At 43.5% G+C, this 23,220-nt stretch overlaps 1 protein-coding gene across 1 annotated transcript in view; it reads right to left on the reverse strand.

Annotated features, from left to right (window-relative positions):
* The window catches only part of LOC117740420 (atrial natriuretic peptide receptor 2), a 43,928-nt gene that overhangs the window by 6,953 nt on the left and 13,755 nt on the right, over positions 1–23,220 (reverse strand). Inside the window, exons 6-15 of the mRNA XM_034546813.1 lie at positions 22,131–22,266; positions 20,314–20,398; positions 14,430–14,550; positions 12,903–12,977; positions 11,876–11,953; positions 9,509–9,613; positions 8,818–8,889; positions 7,918–8,077; positions 7,633–7,788; positions 5,332–5,500 (exon numbers count right to left, since the gene is read on the reverse strand). Of these exons, the coding sequence (XP_034402704.1) occupies positions 5,332–5,500; positions 7,633–7,788; positions 7,918–8,077; positions 8,818–8,889; positions 9,509–9,613; positions 11,876–11,953; positions 12,903–12,977; positions 14,430–14,550; positions 20,314–20,398; positions 22,131–22,266 (1,157 nt within the window). The remainder of the gene's footprint in view (positions 1–5,331; positions 5,501–7,632; positions 7,789–7,917; positions 8,078–8,817; positions 8,890–9,508; positions 9,614–11,875; positions 11,954–12,902; positions 12,978–14,429; positions 14,551–20,313; positions 20,399–22,130; positions 22,267–23,220) is intronic.

Genomic DNA, 23,220 nt, shown 5'->3' on the forward strand with positions numbered 1-23,220 from the left:
CCCTTTCTGAAATCGCTGGTGAAACAATGCAAAACACACAAATGTCGAGATCGTCTAAATGTACTACCTAAATCTCGTCTGAATGTCACCATAGACTGCAGTTCATGAGACAAAAATCGTGTTCCTCTCCCTCCTTTCTGTGCTCCGAAATTCCACCGAGGCCAAAGAAACACCACCAATCAGAGCCGAGGAGTCTACTGTAAATTGTCAATTGTAAAACTGCAAAAATATAATCCAAGTTGGAATAAACCAGAATAATCCATTAGTACTAAGAGTACTCCACCGATTAAGAATTGCACTCCTTTAAAAATGAATAAAAAGCATTCTTCTTCCTTGTCAACCTGCCACCTACGTTACCCACAATGCAACTCCACCGCTCACAGTTGAGTCTGATATATCGGTGTGTTACGATGAGCGGCTAATGTGTCGAATCAAGCTGCTCGGCTGTAGCAGAGCGAGCCAAAGAGCTTCTAACTTCTAACCGACCAAAAATGTTATTATATTTGAATAAGAAAAAATGTATATGTATTAACGAGACAAATAAAAAAAGGTCTTTGCCACTTATCAAAGTAAAAAACGACTTCATTCTGTAAATGTCAAACTCTCTAAATGTCAAACGAGGCCGAGTCCAAGGATTTACCCTTGATGAACTCCTTGTCCTCTTGTCCCCTTGGCAGCTGGAATCCAACTGGTGGAATCATCACGTGTGTGGTAACTAACATTCAATATTGATCTGTGGAATGTAATGGCTAATCCAGGGATTTAGTATCGCAGCAGGAAGAGGCTCAAAAGAGGCATAAAAGACTCAAAAGAAAAGAAGAGGAGGCTGAGAGACCTTCACTTTTAGTCACTAATATCGGCCAAACTCCAATAAACTCTTGATTCCCTCATTTCCCAGAATGCAACCAACAGCGTGTCTTTGTGAGACCTTCCCTGCCTGGTAAAGGCCCAGTTTGTAATACGTCTTTCTGTAAAAAAAAAAAAAAAATTTTTAGTCTCCGACCCAAGCTGAGATAACATTAATGACATCATCGGGAATCATTTTCCCAGACTTCAGCTCCTCCAGGAGACGACCTAAAGCTGTTTTCACAGGCTGAGTCGTACCAGCCACGACACGTGAACTGACCTTCATGTGCAGAACGGGTGGAGTTCAGAAGTCAAATGGGAGTGCAGATGACTGAGATAGAAAGCTAATCATTCAAAGTGCTCTTTGAGTGGTGTAGCTTTCACTCCTCCAACACGGAGCACTGGCACCAAAGGCAAACCCCCTTTCGAACCAACAAAGTCTCTTTCTGTGCAGCCGTAAAAAAACGGGAAAAAACAGATGTGTATCACTGCTCCACGGCAGCTTCGTTATTAATACATGCGCTAACGAGATTGTTACGTTTAGTTTGTATACAGCAGCTGTTGTTACCTTCCAACAGGGAGGAAAAAAAACATTCCTCCTAACATTCTGTCTCGGAGCATTTCACATATATCGGAAAGTTATATAATGCACGTATTGTGTAATGTGTGTGTCTTGGGAGGTTTCTAGGAGTCATAGGCTCACGCACACACACACACACACACACACACACACACACACACACACACACACACACACGTAAGCACAGTGAGCATGAAGGTGAGTCATCCACGCCACCGTGGCGGCTCTGAGCATCAATGCCTGGCGTCCTGCCATGTTCCTTGTGGGTCACAGCTCCTACACACGCCCACGTGTTGTTTAAGTTTAAAGAACAAAAAACCATCAGAGGGAGACATGAAAGGCGGCGGTGAGTATCGACGCACCGGGCTCGATCGCTCAGGCCGTGCGCCGTTTCCCACCATTCACCCAGACTAATAGTAACGGTGGAAACCTGAGAAGTGCCCTCTAAGCCGAGCGTGAAGCGGAAGAGGTGAGAAGCCAGAAAATAATCATTTCAGTCAGGGAATAATTCTACATCCTGTTAATCCTCTTAAAGCATGTAGGGGGGTGGGGTGGGTGGGGGCACATATCTTAGACATTTGGAAAAAGACTTCCAGCGTTTCTTTGTCTGTTGAAAGCATAAGCTGTGTATTGGAAGGAGACGTAGCGACCAAGAAGTCCCTCTTTGGTTCGCGGAGTGCCGTTTTGAAGCCTCGAGTTCGGCATTTTGTCCGTGGCCATCTTGTTTGGGGACAGGGGGGGAGGAGCTAAGTACAACCGAACGACCGAATAGGACATTGATGAAGTAAAAGCATACTGTGAAAGGGTTAAATAAATGTTTTGGGGGATTTCTCCTTATAGACTTCTTTCTATAACATAGCCAGACAGTTCTAACAACCACCTGAGTCAGTCGCCAAAACAAGAACTTGGGCTGGACGTACATTGATCAAATTCAAATTGAAACTCAACACAACTAAACTGTAGTTAACATCCCCTTAAATTATGATTATTACTGACTGGATTGAGCTACTATCACTTTTGAACAGATCAACGGCGCAGTTATTTGTACAAAGCTGTGACTTTCCCAGGTCAACGTAGTTCCAGTGGACCGTGGCTGTCGTCAGCCCCTCAGCATGTTTGTCCATCACTGAGCTTTTTCTTGTTTCTGTTGGATGCAGATCTGGATCCAGACGCTGATTGAAACACTTTCTTACTATTTATAAAACAAATGTAGAGGACTGTGCAGTCTTGGCGGAGGGAAGCGCTCTGTGAGTGCTTTCTTGTTTACAAAGCGGCGAAACATTCAGAGGGGTTACAGTTTTTTCCTCAGATCCGTGGACTGTGTGCGCCGGTCGGCTCAGAAAAACACAGTTGAGAATAAAAGGAAATAAAAAGTATTTTGCAACAACAACAAAAAAGGGGACCATTTGATTAATGAACACAAAGTGAAACAAGTACAGAGAGAGACTTGATGTGCACCGGGGGGGGGTGGGGTTAAACCAAACCGTTTACTGCATACACCGCTCTTGTTGCCGCACCCTTTAAGTCCAAGCTCATACAAGCACACACACACACACACACACACACACACCAAAAATAACCGGCCATCAAGAGCATCCTTGAGTGCTTCTGAGGATGTCAATCATACGCAGCTCTCTGCTTCCAAGCCGGCTACAAATGGAACGCCGTACATCACCGGGCTCATCCTGCACCGACATTACACAGCTAACGGAGGAGAGGGTCAGGCTGAGACAGAGACAGAAAGCACAGCGACCACACGGATTTGTTTATAGATTCCCTTCCAAAACCACCTGCTTTTAGATCGCCGCCGCTCCAAATCAACACCCGTGCATTTTGTTTAGCGCAGCTGTCGTGCCCACTTCCATCTTCAGAGGAGCGCAGCGTCTGGATGCTCTCATCCTGACGCGTTCGTGTGCAGCAACTGTGCAGCTCTTCCTCGTTGGCGAGGTGGAGGACAGTCCGAAGCCCGTGAACCAGCTGAATACTGACATTGTTTAACGCAATAAATGACAAGTTGTCTCCGCCTCGTGTCTCTCTGGTGGATGTTATTATATCGTCCTTGAGGTTTGATTATTATGCGGGACGATATTGCACGAAGAAATGCGGCGTATGGATTTGATTTAGCTCACGAAATGCAACGGCCCCTCACACCCAACGCTCTCTGTCTCCGATAACAGAGCGGCCTTGAACAATAACGCACCTCGACAAAAAAAAAGCTGTGACTCAACAGGGCCGAGCGTTATCTGTGCTGATAAAGGGCCCCTCTCAGACAACGTCGAGGTCTCCTTCAAAATAATGAATAATAACAATAATCCGTAAACCAGCTGCGGCAGGCACGACAAACAGACTGGTAGACATCAATGGCGCACCGGCTGTATCTTTAGAAACGAGCTGCGGCACCGATACTGTGACGGTGCGTCTGTGCTCAAGGAGATATCGTGGGGCGACGTCGGGAGCTGTGATTGGTCAGCGTGTGTTTTCGCCTCGAGTTTCCACACGGAACGTTACGTTGTGTTTGTCTCGGCGCTCCGTTTGACCTCCTCAACCCTGATTTCACCCTTTGATAACGCCGTTGGAGCCGAAACAATCGGCAATGGTTTCTCACGTCGTTTGTGGAGTCATGTATTTCACTTTTCCAACCTTATGGTTACATTGTTGTATCGAGTTGAAATATCTCAGATGTCTTTTGCTCGCTAGTAATTTAATGGCCCTGAAAACGTATTTTTTTCCGATTTTGGTTCTCACTATATGAGTGATGGGGGTCGACATGAACACACCAGCTTCTGCCAAAGTCATAAACGTTTTGGTTATTTCACAGGATGAGATTTCTTTTTTTTTCACTGCTTTGAATTGGGCCTGCCACAGTTGGATTCAGTCCATCATCATCATCTATAAATGATTGTTTTTTGGGCTGGTAAATGCAATGAGTTTCTGCCAGTCTGTAGTTTATGCCACTTTTCCAATTAAGAAAAGGCCAACGTTATTACTTAAGTTACATATAAACTGTAGACTAAGCGAATGAAAATACATATACTATTTGCAGTTTGACAAATAGCTCATGGGAACCAGAAGCGAACCGTCACACGATCACTGCAGAGACCATCCATCTACCATTCTGCAGCACATAAACGGGGACAAACCTGGGAGGGTTGTTCTGGGTTTTTCAGCACACGAGCAATACTCTTCAGCATTATATCTGCACACATATACCAGTATTTCACAATTTCCACAAACTGCTCCCACCTGTATCTAGTTTAAATCAAAAAATGAAAAATGTGTGTCCATACATTGTGTCCATGTGTGTTTTTGTGCGTGCGTGCGTGTGTGTGTGTGTGTGTGTCACTTTGTATCAGCCGGGATGCTTCATGCGGTAACTATTTCTAACAGAGCTGCCCTGCTGACATAAAACCAAAATGTGCATATGAATAATTCACAGGATCATAGAAAACAGTGGACCCCCCCCCACACACACACACACACACATACATGGAAAGGCCTGTCAGGAATTACAAACAGCTTTTTATCCTAAATTGCTCTGGCGATTTCTAGAACATGATTCTTTTGTTTGTCTTTTTGAATCTCGTTAATGTGTCAACTCGCACGTCGTTCAGAGGGCAAAAGGTTCAGTTGGCAGGAAAGAGACTGATAGTGTGAGAAAGAAACAGACTGTCAAATTCAATCCGTCAAATTATCTCCACTTTGAAGTGTAAAAACATTCTTATTCTTATTTAAACAGGAGTGCATCCAGCTCCGAGTGTTTTGGAATCATTTCATCCCGTCACACATAAACGGACAGTTTACAAAATGAAGAGTTGTCTTGATTTCTGCGCTTGCTTTTGACTCTTTAAAAAGACAAAAAGCTTGATGTGAGCGGGTGAGGAAACGAAGTGAAGCGTGCGTCTCACTTGTTGAGTTTGGCCATGTAGATCTTGATGTGGCCGAAGTCGGGCCTCTCCGCGGGGTCCTCGGCCCAGCAGCCCTCCATCAGGATGGTCAACTCCTCCGAGTGGCATTTGCTGTCCGTCGTCGGCCGAAAGTACGGCTTCTGACCGTTCCTCACCTTCTGTACGATCTCTGAGAGGACAGACGGGGGGGGGGGGGGGGGGAAGCGTGGCGTTGAGAAGCACTCCTACTACGTCTCTCGGTGTGAAATGTGTGTATGTGCGTCGGACGAAATAACGGAAACACCTAACAATACAACAATCGTCGGTGATGATGTCCGATGCGACATTTTCTCGTGGCATCTGTGTCCAATCAAAACAAGGATTATTAGAAAACATGTGTTGATTCTAAACGTTTCCGGTAAGCATTAACTGCTTCTTTAATGGAAAACATTTGACATTTTGGAAATATGCTTATTAACTTTATTGCTGAGAGTGAAATGAGAAGATCTCCGGTGTTCTTTTGTATTTTAAGGTCTTTCTGATATTTTACACAAACACAATTTTCATGTGAGTGCGAACTCAAGCGTCAATTTTTTTACATTTCACGTCTGCGGCTGAAAACCTTTAGTGAGCTTGTATTTAGCGTATGACTTATTACTGGTCTCATAATGCATTGACAGTGTTACTAATAACTCATTATTTTTATAAACGCAGTAGATGCTGCACTCTGGATTAATTTCTTTCACAAATATTGATATTCTTATGAAAGTTCTGTATTTCCGTTAATGTGCTACTTCTGCTGAATGAGCCGTAATACATTCAACATCGCACGGTTCTGCTTCGGGTTGACGCAATAATCCGAGACATTAAAAAAAGTTTGAAAGAGACATCCTTCCCGAAACGATTCCTCCACATCCTCTCGTTTCTGTTTTTGGTATCATCGTGAAATGACACATTCAGACACCGGAGTCTTCCACTGCTCTCAGCTTGTTAACGGATGATTATGCCTGTCAATCAAAGGCCAATCACAGTCATCACATGGAGGAAGCGCCCCGGGAGGGTTTGAACTCCTGATCTTGAGTCGCTTAAGAAGTGTTCCCGCTATCACTGAGCAGGAAAAGTACTTGCAACATGTGTGCAGGATGCTAAAGAGCCAATTAGTGATTAAGCTTTACGATTATGTTTTTTGTCAATGTGTTGCCCAGCGAGAGAAAGCTACTGAAAAACAAAAGATCTCTCAGTAATACGGCTGTTGTCCAAAAATACCACTCGTCATGTTCACTTTCATCAGCGACTGTTTGTTTATCTCCTGTTGACACTCATATTTATAGTTTTGTGTATCTCATTGGCACTTCCTAGCTAAATACAAGACACATAAATGAAGAATCTACCGTCTAAATACATAAATAGTATCTTAAACCGGCATACAGTTATTGCTTAAAAAGTAATGAGTTTGGAAATAACTGAGAGGGTTAGTTCAGATTTTTTTGAAGGGTTGTTGATATAATCCCGTGTTATGAGTTGTGGCTTTTAAGAGAGCGATATTACGGCTTCAGGTCCCCGACGACAAGGTTGAGCAGCCGGGATTCAGGAACAGAGGCAAAACACATCTTAGCCGCCTAAATAAATCAGTTTAAGTGTACAATACATTTAGAATATTTTCACAGAAGCCGTTATATCGCTGTCTTAAAAGCCACAAGACCTCATTGACAACAACATAAAAATACAATTTTAATGCTAAAACATACGTACTTTAACCAAAATGTGAATGTTCGGATTTGAAGCCATAAGTCAAACCCCTGAGAAGCTACATAATGAAATAAATTCATAAATAAATGGATCCGCCCTCTAAGCTGCCTCTTTTGACATTTTATACTTTTTTTTAAAATTCACAATACTTTTGTTATTCGATTGCCTCTTCTGTGCTTTGTCTGGGTTTGTTCTCATATGTTCTCGTCCCCGACTCCACCTGCCTTTGAAATCTGGCCAACATGTGTTGTTTGTTTGTGTTGTCTGACCTTACCGAGGTCCCCTTTTGAAACGTCAGTGAAAAGCCAATGAATGAAGTTACTATTACGTGAACTCTTTTCTGTCCTGTTTTCAGAAACATTTCTCAGACGAGTTTCTTATAAAGAGGCTTCATACTTTTACAGAGATATGCTTTTTTCCTCCCTGTGAATTACTGACACAAAACATGTTTGTGCAGATTCATCCATTCATCTGCGTTCACGTCGTACACATCAGTTCGCTGCATGCTTGATTTCAAAGGATCCCAGTGGTCAGCTGACCTCCCCGAGGCCTAGAGGAGAGACTTGTGTTTACCTTTGGGGCTGAGGTCCATGCCCTCCACGTAGAAAGGTCCATTCCTCAGGGCTATTTCCTGCAGTATGATGCCAAAACTGTACACGTCACCCTTCGGAGTCCCTTGAGGAGGATGGCGGTCGTATATGAGCAGCTCAGGAGCCGTCCAGAGCTTCTCTGGGAAGGCAAGAAACAGAAGCGCTCATAAAATGTCTGCACTCCAAAAGGAGTCCATGTTTTTTTTGTTTTTTTTGCGGTGAATGATAAAATTCATCGCTGTGGCCCGAATACACAAACTGCACATACTTGCATAGAGTGCGTGCGAGTCGTCGTTTTCGCAGGACGAGCGGAAGCTGGCCAAGCCATAATCCGTGATTTTCAAAACAAATCGACTGTCCACCACGCAGTTAGATGACTTCAGATTTCCATGGCAGCCGATGTAGCTGTTGTGGAGATAGTTCATTCCCTGGTGGAGAGGAGCGTTAAGTCAAACATTAAGGGGTGCTCTCACAACTGTTTTTTGTATGTATTCTTTCTCCACAGCAAATCATACATGGAAACACACAAATCCAGACATGTGGAAGTAATACGCTTTGACGGCACAGTCACGGGGGAACCTCTATGAAATTACTGTTAATTCCTTTGGGAAAAGGACTGCGGGTACTGAATGTACTCGCGTTCAATATTTTGTGGAAACGGTGAGTCAAACATCCCCTCAGAGCTTCACCCAGCGCCTCTCCTCTGCCCAGCGCTGCTATCTGAGTGGAGACATTCAGCAGGAGCGCCTCGTCGTGCACGTGGTGCGGCATCCAGTCCATCCGAGAGACAAAAAGCCTCTTTGTGGGGACAGATTGAAGATAATCTTCTGAAGTAAGTCCATGATTAGTTTGGATTGGCTTGCAGGAAAAGACTTACGACGATGTTTTAGTCCTACTTTAAACTATATAACAATAATATTTACTGTAGTCTCAGAGACTGCGTTGCGCTTTAAAACACACACGTATTCCTGCCTCACTCACCCTTTGACAAACTGTCCATGTGAAACCATGCCAACTGGGGTTTTTGACACACAAAGCACAAACATAATTTAACATTGAATAGGCGACCTCTTTGCCAACATATATACAAAAGCATGACATAAACGGATTGTCCTGCCTTTGATCTCCGTTTGTTTTCCTTCTGTTTGCAGAGCTTCCAGTCACGTACCTTCACGATGTCATTGATCAGCGAGTAGCGGAACATCCAGTCCAGGTTGATGCTCTCATTCTCCAAAATGTCCTGTAAAACAAAAACATATTCAAAAACAGAGCAGAACAATTTTTACATATAGAAAAAAAACGTTAGCGTATCTGCTTTATCTTTTTAACTTCCAAGAGCCTATCAGCAACCACGCGCGCCCCAATGTATATTCTGGGACCAAATACGGATCCACTTTTAGTCCAGAGACTGGAAGTTACCCTCAAATGTCCTGCAGCCGGACAGTTACTGGAATCCAGGTCGAGCTTCGACATCCAGCCACAGCAGTTGCAGCTATCTGCCTTTTACACGGAAGTCTCTCTCTCTCTCTTTCTCTCTCTCTCTAAGTGTGAGTGATCGAGACCGTGGCTAAATTTCCCATCTGTTTCCAGCTCGTCCATTTTAAGGTTAAGTTGGGAACACGGAGCGCGGTGCCAAGAACGAGTTCACTTAAGGCATCGTGTGCTAATTTTTGGAAACAAATATTCTAATTCATTAAATAATCAAAGTAGATGATGACCATAAGTGGTACATTAAGGCTCTCGAGAGGCATTTAGTCTGTATGTTAAAATCTGTCTGTATGAAATAATGATTTCACGTTCACATATTTCCCTTTTTATGGCTTTTAACACTGCAATGTTGTTGTCCTTGTTCACATTACCTGCAGGCTGCCTCTGGGACAGTACTCTGTCACGATGCAGATGTTCGGAGGGTCAATGCAGGCTCCGATGAACCTGGTTAGATGGTTGAACTGAACGTCTCTCATCTGAAAATAACCACACAAACACACTGCAACTGTGAGTGTAACTCTTTCCAAGCATCACATTCCCAAACCCCATGGAAACAGAGGACAGGGGGGGGGGGAGGACTGACGGTTCATTTATATACAACGTTTTGAGAATAACGCTGCCAGCAGTTCATCAAAATAGTCTATTTGCAGTTCGGCTAACTGGCACGGTGTCTTTTCGACGTGTCGAGACGCATTCCTGCTGAGGGCACCCTGATGAAACATGTGCATGTGCATAAATTGCCCTTGGAGGTTTATGAATGAGCCTGTGTGCTAAGGATGATGACAAAAATAATACGTTGAGGATGTTCGGTGCAGGAATATCAGAGCGGAGCAACTTCTCAACATGGAAGATAAGCACTAATCACGCGATACAAAAACATGGCCCACTTTGAAAAGGAAACGCATGAAAACAGAGATGTTTGAGTGATCAAGACGGATCAATAGTGTGTCCCCGTGCACGTTCCTCCCCCGAAGCAACACACACACAAAGAAAGGTCAATCTTTCTGAAACTTCTAAAAACGGTGTTCACAAAGTCCACAGTGTACGTTTCTCCTGTGGGCACACTGAGGGACAGGCGCTCTCACACCAAAAGGCTGCTGGTTTCACGTCTCGGGAGATGTTAGCCTACCCTTTGGCCTATATAATTACCCCCACTGCACACTGGTGTGGAGGGGGAGGAGAACCGCTGTTGCTGGAAGACAAGTGGTTAAGTTTCCACTGGCAGGCCCGTCTCTTGCCCCATCTGGTTGGCTTTTTCACGAGCTGAGGTTTGACAACCGATCGGGCCCCCGGGGCGTCTGAGAGGCTGCCAGCTCAGACAGAAGCCTCTCTGCTATGTGTGCCTGCTGACTGACCGAGAGACCACGGAAGCATCCAAGAAGACTAAACTGCTCTCCTCCAACGGGGGGCTGCAAAAAAAAAAAAAAAAAGGACCGAGAAATACAGAGCCGAGTCGGATTAAAAACCAAGAGATGTTAAAGTGAAGAAGAAATGGCCAAAAATCTTCCCCGCAGGCTTCAGTCTTGTTCGTGAGCAGCCGTGACATTTCCGAGTTATGGCTTTCCACTTTGTATTTCCATCACCAAACCACATGCATTTTTCTCCCTCAGCTTCCTTATCGCTCTCTCTCTCTCGTAAATATGTCCCAGCCAAAAGAGACCTTTTCATCGCCAGCTGCTGTCGATGAGGTTGAAGAGATAGTTTAAGGATGTTAACTCTTTAACAAGCAATATCCTGCAGCGCTACTGGCCGGATGCGCTAATGAGGAGCCAGCCCCCGCAAGAAAAAAAGAAAAGAAGAAGAAGCTTTTAATATCCGACGGAGTAAGAAAACATGCCAATATGGTGAAGCCTTCTCAGGAGCTTGGAGCAGGTGGAGGGATTGAACGTTTCTGTTTGAAGGTCTCTCCCCTGCAGTAAGTACGATCTTGTCAATTTGTGGTTGTTTCATTTTAAGTGAATGAAATAGATGATTTGTTGAAAATGAGATGGAGATGGATTTGTTTTTACAATTCACCCCCAAGGTCTCTGTGCATGGCTCTCGTCACACTGAGCACGGAAGCAACAGCACGAACCAACGCTAGATTTCATTAGATTATTCTTCTGTAGAAAGAAAAAAAAAGACTAAAAGATAAACTGCGAGAACTGTAGCTAAAAATAAAAACGTTGTCCTCGAGAGGAAAGGTCATTCAAATAAAAATGCTTCCCCTTCAGGGGCGCAGTGGACTGACGAACCGACTGAAATTGTTTCCCTTAAACCGGTCTTACCAGATTTCTTGGCAACCTGCAGGCCACAGAAAGAAAAATAAACGATACAGGGAAATGTGATACCATATAACGTGTTCGTTTTTTAATAGTTCATTAAAGGCAAGTTTAAAATAAACGTCGAAAAAAAGAAAATACAGATGTAGCAGCGTGGATTGTATCGTGGCGCCATGAAAACAAATATTCCGTCAACCTTGGAAGCAAATCGAGAGCAATTTGAACTGTATTGATTTGGAATTGGAAAATACCACAGGATTTTTCTCCTTTTCACCCATTTTTTTAAAATACAAATCATTTGTCTTAGGATAGAGACTTGTATGCCGTCCAGAAAGCAACGCTCTTGAAGTGGACACATACGTGATTTCTTTTGGCCGTATGAATTAAATTAAGCCAACGTAATTGTTCCGAAGATATTCCTCTGAACCCTGCAAAAGGATAAATACATCTACTATATGACATTTCACGAACACTTACATGTTTGAGCTCCAGCAGAACTTGTCTGGTCAGCTCGATCCTCTTCTTGTTGACGTGCTTGATGGCCACCAGGTTCCCCTGTGTGCAGCGCCAGAAGAAACAGAGCAATGAATGCAGTCCGAGGACGGAAGGTCCACTTCACACACAAAAAAACGCTCTTCATGAAGACATTCAAGGACGCAGATGTAAATAAAGCAGGAATACGAAAAACAGGAGAGAGTAAATCGAGCAGCACTCAGGGGAGAGAACATTTGGGGCTCATTTCTTATGTCGCTTTGATATGTGAGGATCGGTCCCCGAAGGAAGCGAGGGGAATATCTCAAAACAACCCCGTTGTAGAGAATTCACGTGTGAGTCCACGTGGGAGCTGTGACTATTTATCTGAGAGGAAATATACAGTTGTGAGCCGGTGGTGGCCTGCCACATGTAGGAGAGCAGATGCATTTGTCTTGTGACTAAAAAACACCTCTTTTTAGAGGTTGCTTTCCACCTCTCGGCGTTGGAGCAGATGTAATCGCCTCAGGGCCTGTATTGAATTTGACGAGTGTATCAGTCGCCCCGGAGATCCATGAGAGGTTCAAGCTGTACCGTGACATCAGCATTAATATAAAAACCTGCAGCATACAGCTAAACGCCAAAGGCATTATTATTGTTATTAATATTATACGGTAGGCTCTATTTGTCACATTTCCTCACACACACACACACACACACACACACACACACTCCTCCATCTTAAACGGACAAATTAAACCACAACAAGTTGATGGCCGTGTCCAGACTGCGAGGTGGGAGTGTGGAAACAAAGAAAGAAAGAAAAAAAAGAAGAAGAAGAAGAAGAAGAAGAAAATTGACGCATTCTGCAGCTCACATTAAACCCAACTACCTAAGTTCGCCCACGCTCTCTCTCTCTTTCTCTCTTTCTCTCTTTATCTCCCCTCTCCGGCTTTTCTCTGCGAGTGTGCACATGTGTGGGTGGGAAAGGAGTGCGCAGGAGTTGAAAATGTCAGAACTCACTAAGCCTTACCTTAAAATAGCCGGTTTTTGCAAATAGCTGATATTTTCCATGGGCAGTTATCAAGGAGCCGTAGCTGGAGCCTCTCTGAGTCGGTGGTAAGGAGCAGTGAGAGGAGAAGACAAATGAAATGAAGTCAGTTAGCGGTGCGTGTCGATTAGAGCAAAGAGGATTACACATGAGTCATTTAAGACTGCAACGTAGCACTGCAACGTTCTCGTCCAAGGTACGAGAAACATGACATTCCCTTTCACTCGTGTTTGAGGAAACAAAGTGTTTCCATTTTATTTATTTTTTTACAACACCAACTGGATGGAGTCCTTGAGCAAATGTCTGCAGTGCAACGCAGAGTGAATCAAAATGAAGTGGGCGCACTGCATTCGTGCACACAGACAGGCGGCACAGTCGACTACACATTTTGTACAGAATGCAAATATTGGAAACACGCGGTGGCACGCTGGAAAAATACATATAAATGACTGCGTTTTCCACGCGGACTTTATCCAGTTGAATTGGACGGAAAAGCAGTAATGAGGAAGGTGTGCGCATGTGGTCTGCGTGAACGCTTGCACGTGTGGGTCGGGAAAGAAACAGCACCCCCCCCTCCCCGAAGAACATGCATTAGGGCCGCTCAGACAACAGAACCTGATCCTTGAAGAACGTGATGAGGTATCATATATGTGGGGGGACTGAGAGGGGGGGGGGGGGGGGGGGGGGGGGGGGGGGGGGGGGGGGGGGGGGGGGGGGGGGGGGGGGGGGGGGGGGGGGGGGGGGGGGGGGGGGGGGGGGGGGGGGGGGGGGGGGGGGGGGGGGGGGGGGGGGGGGGCAGACAGGACGGGAGCTTATTTTAACAATCATTTAATATGCGTCTGCCACCGCAAAACCCAGCCATTTTCATAAACCGCTGGAAAAGTGCTCAGGAATGTGTGAACTAACAAAGGGCTTGGACCCTCTCCGGGGCCACAGCTTCTCTTTTTCGAACAAGAACCTCAACTGCTTCTTTTTTCTTTTTTTTTAAATGTGTTTTATACATGGCGCAAAAAAACAGGGTTCAACATGTTCGATTCCCGGCTACATTTTTAAAGCAGTGACACGTGCACACCGATACAGTCTTGTGTGATGAACGCTGGGGGAACCCCCTGGGGTCGAGTCCCGCTCCACATTGGCAACGGGACCTTTCCGGAAGAGCAACTTGTCAATCACACATCGGAGGCCGTGCGGAATAAAAGACGATATATGAGGATGAGAATTATGAAGAGATGTTCAGAGGGGCCTGCTTTAAAACTAGATGGATGCATTTAGTCGTTCACTCCCAGAAGCACGTGAACCACTCTTGGTATACGTTTGTTTACTGTTGTTTAGAAGACATCCTTACCTGCGACAGGGTGTCTACTGTTGTTTACAAGACATCCTTACCTGCGACAGGGTGTTTACTGTTGTTTAGAAGACATCCTTACCTGCGACAGGGTGTCTACTGTTGTTTACAAGACATCCTTACCTGCGACAGGGTGTTTACTGTTGTTTACAAGACATCCTTACCTGCGACAGGGTGAGCCGACTGCCGGCTCGTTTGTGGTATTTATTGGGGCTCTCGAACTGAAGGTCTTCCCACCGAATCCTCCACAGCATTCCAGCCAGCTCCTTCTCCAGCTTCAGTTTCCTGCACACGAGGAAGAAGGGAAGAACCAGGTGGTGAAGTCAACAAGGACAGCAGCAAAAAGAACAAAAGGAACAATCTCACATAAAGTGCATTTGGGTTCTGGGTTGTTGCGAGCTGATGTTTTTTCACCACGGCTTGAATCTCAATCTCGTCTTTATGATTTCACTTTTCGTTCAAACAAAATAAACGAACAAAGATCCGTCCGAGGTGGTCTGTTGACTCGTGGTTTTATTTTGACGGGGAAAGCACATTGGCATTTCAAATAACATGGATTTAATCTGTCAAGTTACCAGAAACAAAGAGGGTAATTGCTGTATTTGTGCAGTATCTCCATCTCTCTGGTGGCATTTCCTGGAGATTGCGGCCTCACATCTGAGTGCAGAACGCTCCGGCGTTGGCTGTACATGTGTTTATGAGTGGAGGGTTTGGTGCTTGCATTTTATTACATCTTAACTTCACTGGGCCATATGCTCTACTTATTAACCTTTGATGAAGTGGAAAACTCAGTTTGTAGGTGCGTTTTTTTTAATTTTTTTTGTCCTGGACAATGGGCTCTTTCTTTCAAACACATGCAACAACTTTACACCGTCAACAACTATAGTGGAATCATCAGATTTATAATATTTAAAATGTTGAGAAGAAACGTTGCTTAAAAGTCAAATCAACATTAAACTACTAGTTGCCAATTTTGACACTTTAATTATTATTAATTAAAATGTAAATATTATTATGAGTTGATTCATGCTGATAAATCCTATTTTCTTCTGCTTCATATGAAGGTACCTGTGATGACTCACAGATCTTTCATTTTGAGAAAAGTGGAAAAACAACGAGGATTAGAATCCACTCACACAAAATTTTTTATTTTTAATAAAGTCACAGAGAGCGGACTCAGATGTTCTAACCTCATCGTAGTGCTGACGCTAGTACACAAATAACAAAAAAATACTTTCCTTAAAAGTGAAAGATTGAAAGTAACTGGATCAATGAAACCATGTAAAATGCCCTTTTTTTGTTTGGTTTTCCCCAAATTTCAATTGTCACGATGGAGGTGACGAACAGAGGACACAAACACGTTCGAGTCCTTTTCCACTCGTAACATAACTCACTCTAATCAACGCAGAGCTCGTCATGGCCTCACAGATTACACAAACAACAATGAAACAACTGTGTAACTCACAATGAAGTCGGTATTGAATCATGTTAAGACCTTGGCACTGAAAATACTGGAATACTGGAAAGCATGAAGTAAATCACAGTTCAGGCAACAGTAACATAAACCTTACGAGAGTCATAAGAAATGGAATGAGACCCATTGATTTATTGGTCTGTATGTCTCATTTGAACTGTGCTAATATGAAGTGGCTGTATTGACTGAGCATGTGATTTAGTGCTTTGAAAATAAAATGCACATTTAGGAAATAAAAGGCATTTAGTACGTCTGTGTTTTGCCCATTGGAAATTTGATTCTTAAAAAAAGGCAACTGACAAGCGGCTAAATGAGACGACTAAAATGTAGTTTAACGTCATACATTTTTTTCTTCCGGTTCCTTTGTGAGCACTACCTTGCTGAACAAAACGTGTACATATCATAAAAAATTTAAATTAAAAAATCCCATTGAAACCACTGCGATGCTAACTTCCTGTTGGACTAAAACAATATGTCATCCCTGCAGTTACGTTGTGTTTGCAGTTTCTTATACATTATGTTGCGTTGCGTTACATCTCAACGTATTACCTCGGCTAAGGGGGTTATGTTTTCGGTGGTTTGATTGTATGTTTGTCGACCGGATTACGGGAAAAACTACCGGCGGGGTGCAGCACGGGGCAAAGGAAGATCCTGTTTGGGGAGGAAGATCCGCATCAGATGCACACGTTGTTGTTCAACGGTTCCAAACAGCTTTGGTGGAGGTCTGAGCTCTCTGAGTGCACTTAGTGTGTTATTACAGCACGTTAGGTTGCAGGTCACGGTGTGTTATATTAGATCAAATGATGTTTCTTTACCATAGTGCTGTTATAATGTTATGTTACGCTGTGTTAGGTCATATTATGTAAGTGTACATTACATTTTCTCGGGTTTGCTGTGCTATGTTGAGTTGTGTTAGTTTGAGGTTACGTTACTTTATTTATACTCATTTAGTATAAAAAAACTCTTTTGGCTGGTAATTCTGGTTGTAATTAGCCAAGTCAGTTCTATTCCCAAATGGTGTAAAAGTGTTTTGATGTCCATCATCCGCCCAGTTTTTCCCTGCTGATCACTGCTGTCTTGAATTAAGGGTGGGTGAATACAAGTGGTAGAGGATAGAAACTGCTGTGGCAAACAACCTCCAACTGTCTACACAGCCTAATTAATTAATCTAGTCATTTTCATGTTGTGTACATGTTTTAAGTGTTATTCTTCTTCGTTTTTTTATCAGTCTGTCTGGCAAACACCGAGCACCGCAGACGGGAAGAGGCATTCCAGACCAGACTAAACTATTACTACAGGGTCCAGAGATTTCGGGGCGCGGGTTCTTTCAGTTTAAAATACTTGAAAATGAAAAACGAGCAGGGGCCATACATTCCAACCCAATCTAAAAGGTGTAAAACACTTCCAGATGGCTGCGGGGGAAATTATTGAAGAGTTCGCATATCACCGCGTTTGAGCTTTTGGGCCCCAAAAAAGGGGGGTTTTCTTTTTCTTCTTCTTCTTTTTTTCAAAACTCGATTTCAGCAGGAAAAAACTGTGTCAGTCCTGAAACTTTAATCGACAAACGCCGCATGCAGGCCATGCCTATGTGCAACCATTTTCAGGGCAGGAAACACCATTTAAACAGCGGTGCCCTCCAGCACCATCCACCACCAACACCACCACCCAAAAAAGGTATTTTTCTATTTATGGAGCTTCGTTTAGAGACCTCTGGCAGCCAGAGGGGCAAAGTGTGGAGCTCCACACTGGGCCTATTGTTTCATAAGTCCCATATGTGAATACCTCTGCTGGACCAACCCCTCCATTAAAACAACAGAGCCACTGGTGCTCTGCTCAACATCCCCTCTCACTGCTGCTGCACACCAGCCTCTCGCTCAAGACCGACTCCGAGCTGCGAGGCGGTATTTCACGTTGCTCCGTGGAAAGTAGAAATCAGTGGGCATTATTTCCTTTTGACAGTGTTGCATGTGTACAGCGCGTGTTATTGCAACAAAGCAATACAACGAATCAGGCAATGTAATACACAGGTTGCGTTTTATTAAGTTGCATATTCCCCAAATGTTACTATGGTGCACAATTTCCACTGGCAATAGTTGCTAGTTGGGCGCTATCATGTTGGAGGAGCAACATATTACCAACCAGCCACCCACTTCTGATACAAAATACATCAATAAGTTCACATTATTGGGCTGTTTATTGCAGATTTAAACCTTGTATGCCCCGTGAACTAGATTTAGGGTTCCCTTTACATTAGAGTATAACATATGTTATGTTTATTGAACAAAATAAAATAAGCAGCAGCAAATATAAAATGGATAGAAACAATGATATATCTTCTATTACAAATATAAAAAATACATATCAATATATCACTTTTATAAATTGCAACCCCCTATGCACATCAAGCGGGTGACGCCCAAGTTAAGAAAGTCTGGGTTATCAGCTGATTGATCTGAGAACAACGATTAACAGTGACAGAACTCCAAAGTGTTTTAGAAATAGTTTTTACGGGTCAAGTAGTGAACATGGCGGCCTCTCAGCAGCCGGACGGTCCTAAAGAGAGTAAACTGCTCTACGTCCATCATCAAAGCTCTGCTGGTGTCTGAGAAAACAGGAAGCGATTCGTTAGCCGTTGGCGTCCAGCAGGAACGTCACAGAAACATTTCAAACTTTTTACTTGAACAGGTGGTTCACATTTACAGTTTCATGGCCTCGTGGCGCTTGAAGTCTCCCCAAAATCCAATAAACGGAAAAAAATATGTTCAGGTCTGTGAGCAATAGCTTTCCATACGTAAAACTGTCACTCGTGTAAATGATCTAAATCTATATATAGTTGGACCAGAGCAGAGGGTCAGGACCTAAAATTCATTACAGAGTTTCCCTGTTGGGTTCCCGTAACAGAAATAGATACTCGTTGCCATAAGTCATCAAATGTTACACATTGGATCCAAGATATTTTTTAACAAAACTGAAGAAATAAATGAAGAGCTTATTTCACAAAACTTACTGGCCAAGAAGTAAAGTAGCTAGCTCGTTAGGAAGCTGTGCTGAGCTCGCTGAACTGTGAGCTGAAAAAGAAACCAGAGAAGAAGATGTTTTCAGAATGATGCGCACACTCCAATGATCTGGAAGTTATTTGATATTTAACATGATCAACACAGATTCAGGTTCAGTGGATTTACCTCAGGCGGGTAGCTGCTCCTCCGTCTTTCTTCCACCATCCCTCTGATCAAAATCCATTCTGATTGGCTGGTGATTAACACTCGTTAGTGTTAATAGTCAGTATTGGAAAAGTGATCAGATTACCGGTGTGATTTGTTAGTTAGAGCTGAGAATGGAAAATATAAATCAGCTCCTCCTTTGAAATAATAGTTTATTAGTCGTGAACACGATTAACCGCCTATTTGAAGACACCTTTGAAGACCTGATGAAAAAAATTAATAGGAACCAGAATTTTCTTTAATTTCATGCAGATTTCCCCCATGGCGCACATTACCCAGAATGTAGCAATCCTTCCAGTAGCTTAATTGCTGAGGGTATGCATGATTAACTTCTTGTGTAATTAAATGACGCTCAATCTAGTTCTCATAACGATTCCCATAAACAACATGTAGACTGTGCCACTTGAGACCCGGCAACTTCTTTTTAATTTTCTTTTTCTTTTCACGGCTGAATGCAGTGCGCAAAGTTACAGCCAATAGGAAGGATGCAATTATTTTAACTGAAAGACGCACGGCTGCTCGGGGGCAGAAACACGGGCGCTTATTTAAACATCTAATCACAATTAGTGAATTCCATTTATTTTAGCTCAACAATCTAGATCACATACGCAGTTCAAATACAGCGTGTGGGATCAATTTCTATATGTCTATACGTAGTTTTATAGAAACATCCTACTCAATTTTTTAAAAACATTTTTTACCATTAAAACATTCAATGTGTGGCCTTCACTCTTGTGTAATAATAGATTGTAAATATAAGTGGGAAAACAATACTGAGGACGTGACCTCCGTGCGTCTGAAGCCGCAATCAAGGGAAGTCATTTAAATTTTTATATTCCCAAATCGCAATTTTGCCTCAAGGCCTTAGCCATCTTTACAGCACATGACATCCTCTATCTATTCTTAGACCCTCTGTTTAGATAAGTTAGATCTCCTTCCCAAAAAAGACTCAGTGAGAAAGGGTAAGAAACCTTCTTCTCGTTAGTGTATACCAGGAAACAACAGAACACTCTCTACCAAATGTTTGAAGCAGTTTGCTCTGCATTGGAAGCGCGTAAAAAAAAAAGCCTTTTCAGACTCTCACACACACACACACACACAGCCATTTTAATCCAGCACAAATAAAACGTAACTTCATGAACACACTGATCATTCAGTGAGAATAGCAGTGAGCATTGTTCCCGGCCAGTATGTGAGCTCACTTGGCTGTTTGAACACACTTCGCCGCTGCTTTTACGCCGCCACCTGCTGAGCCGTTGTCGTGGCAACATTTGAGTATCTTTCTCTCTCTCTCTCTCTCGCTTTCTCTCTCTCTCTCTCTTTCAGCATCAGCTCAGTGCAATAAAAACTCACCTGTAAATGAGGAAACTGGAGATTCCAAAAATGATGAGCGCTAAGCCGGATCCCACAGCGACGATACCCAAAACTGGCAGATGACCTGGAAAACAGGAGTAGAAGGTTGTCTCTCACATATTTAACAGATGTCCGCACTCACATCTTTGAAAAGAGAGAAGAAGAAAAAGACAAAAGAAGAAGAAGAAAAAGAAGTGCAGCTGTGACTTCCTGAAGTACAGCTGCAAAAACCAACAACAATTTCACACAATTGCACAGCTCATGGCATTCCTGATATATATTTAAAGGCCTTATGGAGACTAATTATACCACCTGCAGTAAATCACAGGATAAGATACTCATCATTAGAGAAATATCATTTATTACACCAACCGACACGTGAACTGAAGATATGTCATGAGCAATTATAGTCTATAGTATTCAGCAGGTGCACTATGAGCAGATGTAAGGTTGTGTTTGCATATTGTGCCGCTGTGTAAATCTATACATCTTTGGAAATAACATAAAAATTATATTATTTTCTCGAGATGCCGCGCAAGAAATGTGTAGTGAGTTTGTGTTCTCTGACCTACAAACGCGCAAAGTTTGATATCAATTACAGTATTTACACAGCTGGCGCAAGGACACAAGTTAGGACAACCAAACCTACTATTTTCACCTATTTTCTCCTGGATTTACGGTCGCTGTTTTAAACGCACGGTTAACGTTGTGAAGTCCAACCAAACCAAAACACAACAAAATGACTTATGAATGTGTTATTGGTTTGGTGTTCAATTCAATTCAATTCAGTTCATTTTGTATACAGCCCAATATCACAAATTACAAATTTGCCTCAGAGGGCTTTACAATCTGTACGTTACGGTCGTAAATTAAAACAAGTCAAAGTTGACCTTTGGTTTCACACGGCACCCGAATAGCGGCCTCCTGGGTAACAGTCCGGTGTTTGTTATTCACCAATCCCCCCCGTCCTCCATTGGAAAAATATATTTGCAATGTGTTAAAAAACAAACGTAAACCAGAAGAAAATGTTTCCCTCGATAGGTAATTAACAAGGCAGTTGCGTTGTGCGAGGACGCGATGTTTTAGGAAACGTTCAGCCCGGCTTAGCATAAGGACTCCAGCACACTGGCCTTCTCCATGTCGACACTCTGCGGATGAGACACTGCCGCCATTGTGCTTTGTGTGTCCGAATATGTTGTTAATCATTAATATGCTTCCTTGAAATTCCACCACCACTCATCATCATTGGTGCTAAAAGTGCCCCTGGAATAAGACGACATCCAGGCTCTCAACTCTGCAAATGATTTGAGTCTAATTTATCCCTGCGTCACATGAAAAATGCATTCATAATTGCAGTGGTTTTCCTCCTCAGTTTATCATCTGTGACATTTCCCTCTGAAAGTGTCACTCTGTTCAAGCAACAAAGACAACTTCCAGCAATTATCTTTCACACGGCTGAAATATTACACATTTCTACAATTGCTCGTTCACTTCATTGAGGGAGAGTTGGGATGAAATTGAAGAAAAACAACACATTAATCGCCACACAGCATCAATGAACATATCCCAGGCCCTGTAGAGATGCCGGCGATAATATATAAACAGAGCGTTAGTGCAATGCAATATCCATTTGATGAGAGATTCAATCTCACTCAAGAGAAGAAAAACAAAATCGAACTTCCGTGTCATAACTCTTTTCGTGTAATTTCCTGACATCGGTGTCTCCATTAGTCAACCTTTCGCAGCTTGTTTCTAGAGAATATTTCCCCTGAGACACAAGTATAATCATCTGTAGGCAGACTTTACTGTTGACATACCATCATTGCAGGAGGGGTCGTCTGTGGAAAACACACAAGGGGGGTTATCCAGCGGCGGGCCACCGTTGGGCCAGTGGATCTTCTCCGTCTGGGACCAAATGATGTCTTTGGTGGTACCGTTGTAGTATGCGACCAGCTGCAAACACGGAGGGAAACGGGTGTAAAATGACATACTTGGAGCCTGTTGTATCGTAAGCTCACTCCTATAGAAATGTATGAATGTGTTGTTGAGGACAATATTGATAGCATTGCTTTTCATTTGCTGTGCAACCACAGAGAGAGTGCAGATGCCACCTCCAGGCCAGGCACTGTGAGAAAAATCACTTTTTCCATCGAGGGTTTCTGTCACTGGTCTGAAAAAGTTCAACGTTTTCATATTGTAGGATTTAGCATTCAGCTCATAGAGCTGCTCCAGCCTCACAGAGCCGCTAGCATGGCTGGAGACTCTCATCCCAACAAGTAACGGACCACAAGTCATTTTCAGTGGTTCATTTCGGTGACATGAAGCTACAAACTGGCGCCTGACCCTTGACGCTGCGTGGCGCTACGATAAAACCAAAGTTGAGCCGGCTTCAACTATTCTCAGCGCTCCAATGACGCTGAACCAATCCGTATGGTTGTGTTTCACCATCTTGGATCCCCTTCTCTCTCCCCACGACGTCCCGAATAGCATCTATTGTGTGCGTGAGATTCTATTGGACGACACAGCCTCAGGGTCAGCATCTGTTGTCCTGCTGTGAAACACGACTCCCGTGTTTCTAACCACTGGGATTTTGTTTATGTTTTACCCCCCCGATGCTCCCAGCGTCCTGCGTGGTCTCCGCTACAACCTTAAAGGCGGCCGACCCGACGTAGGGTCATCAAAACAACGGCAGTGGGAGCGCCGTCTGAATTAGCAGCAGTATCTCAGTTCAGTGGCCCGTGTTGACTGTAATACACACTGTGTGGCCTAATGCTGCGCACACTACGAAGCCTGGCTTTAAGCATGGGGGCGTCGTTACGTTGAAGCAGGAATGTGCACACAGGGGTCTAAAATACCATTATACACCGTGTATTATATGCTGTAACATTCAGGGGGAACTCCACCACC

This window comes from Cyclopterus lumpus, chromosome 12 (genome assembly GCF_009769545.1).
Source record: "Cyclopterus lumpus isolate fCycLum1 chromosome 12, fCycLum1.pri, whole genome shotgun sequence".
Taxonomy (NCBI): Eukaryota; Metazoa; Chordata; class Actinopteri; order Perciformes; family Cyclopteridae; genus Cyclopterus; species Cyclopterus lumpus.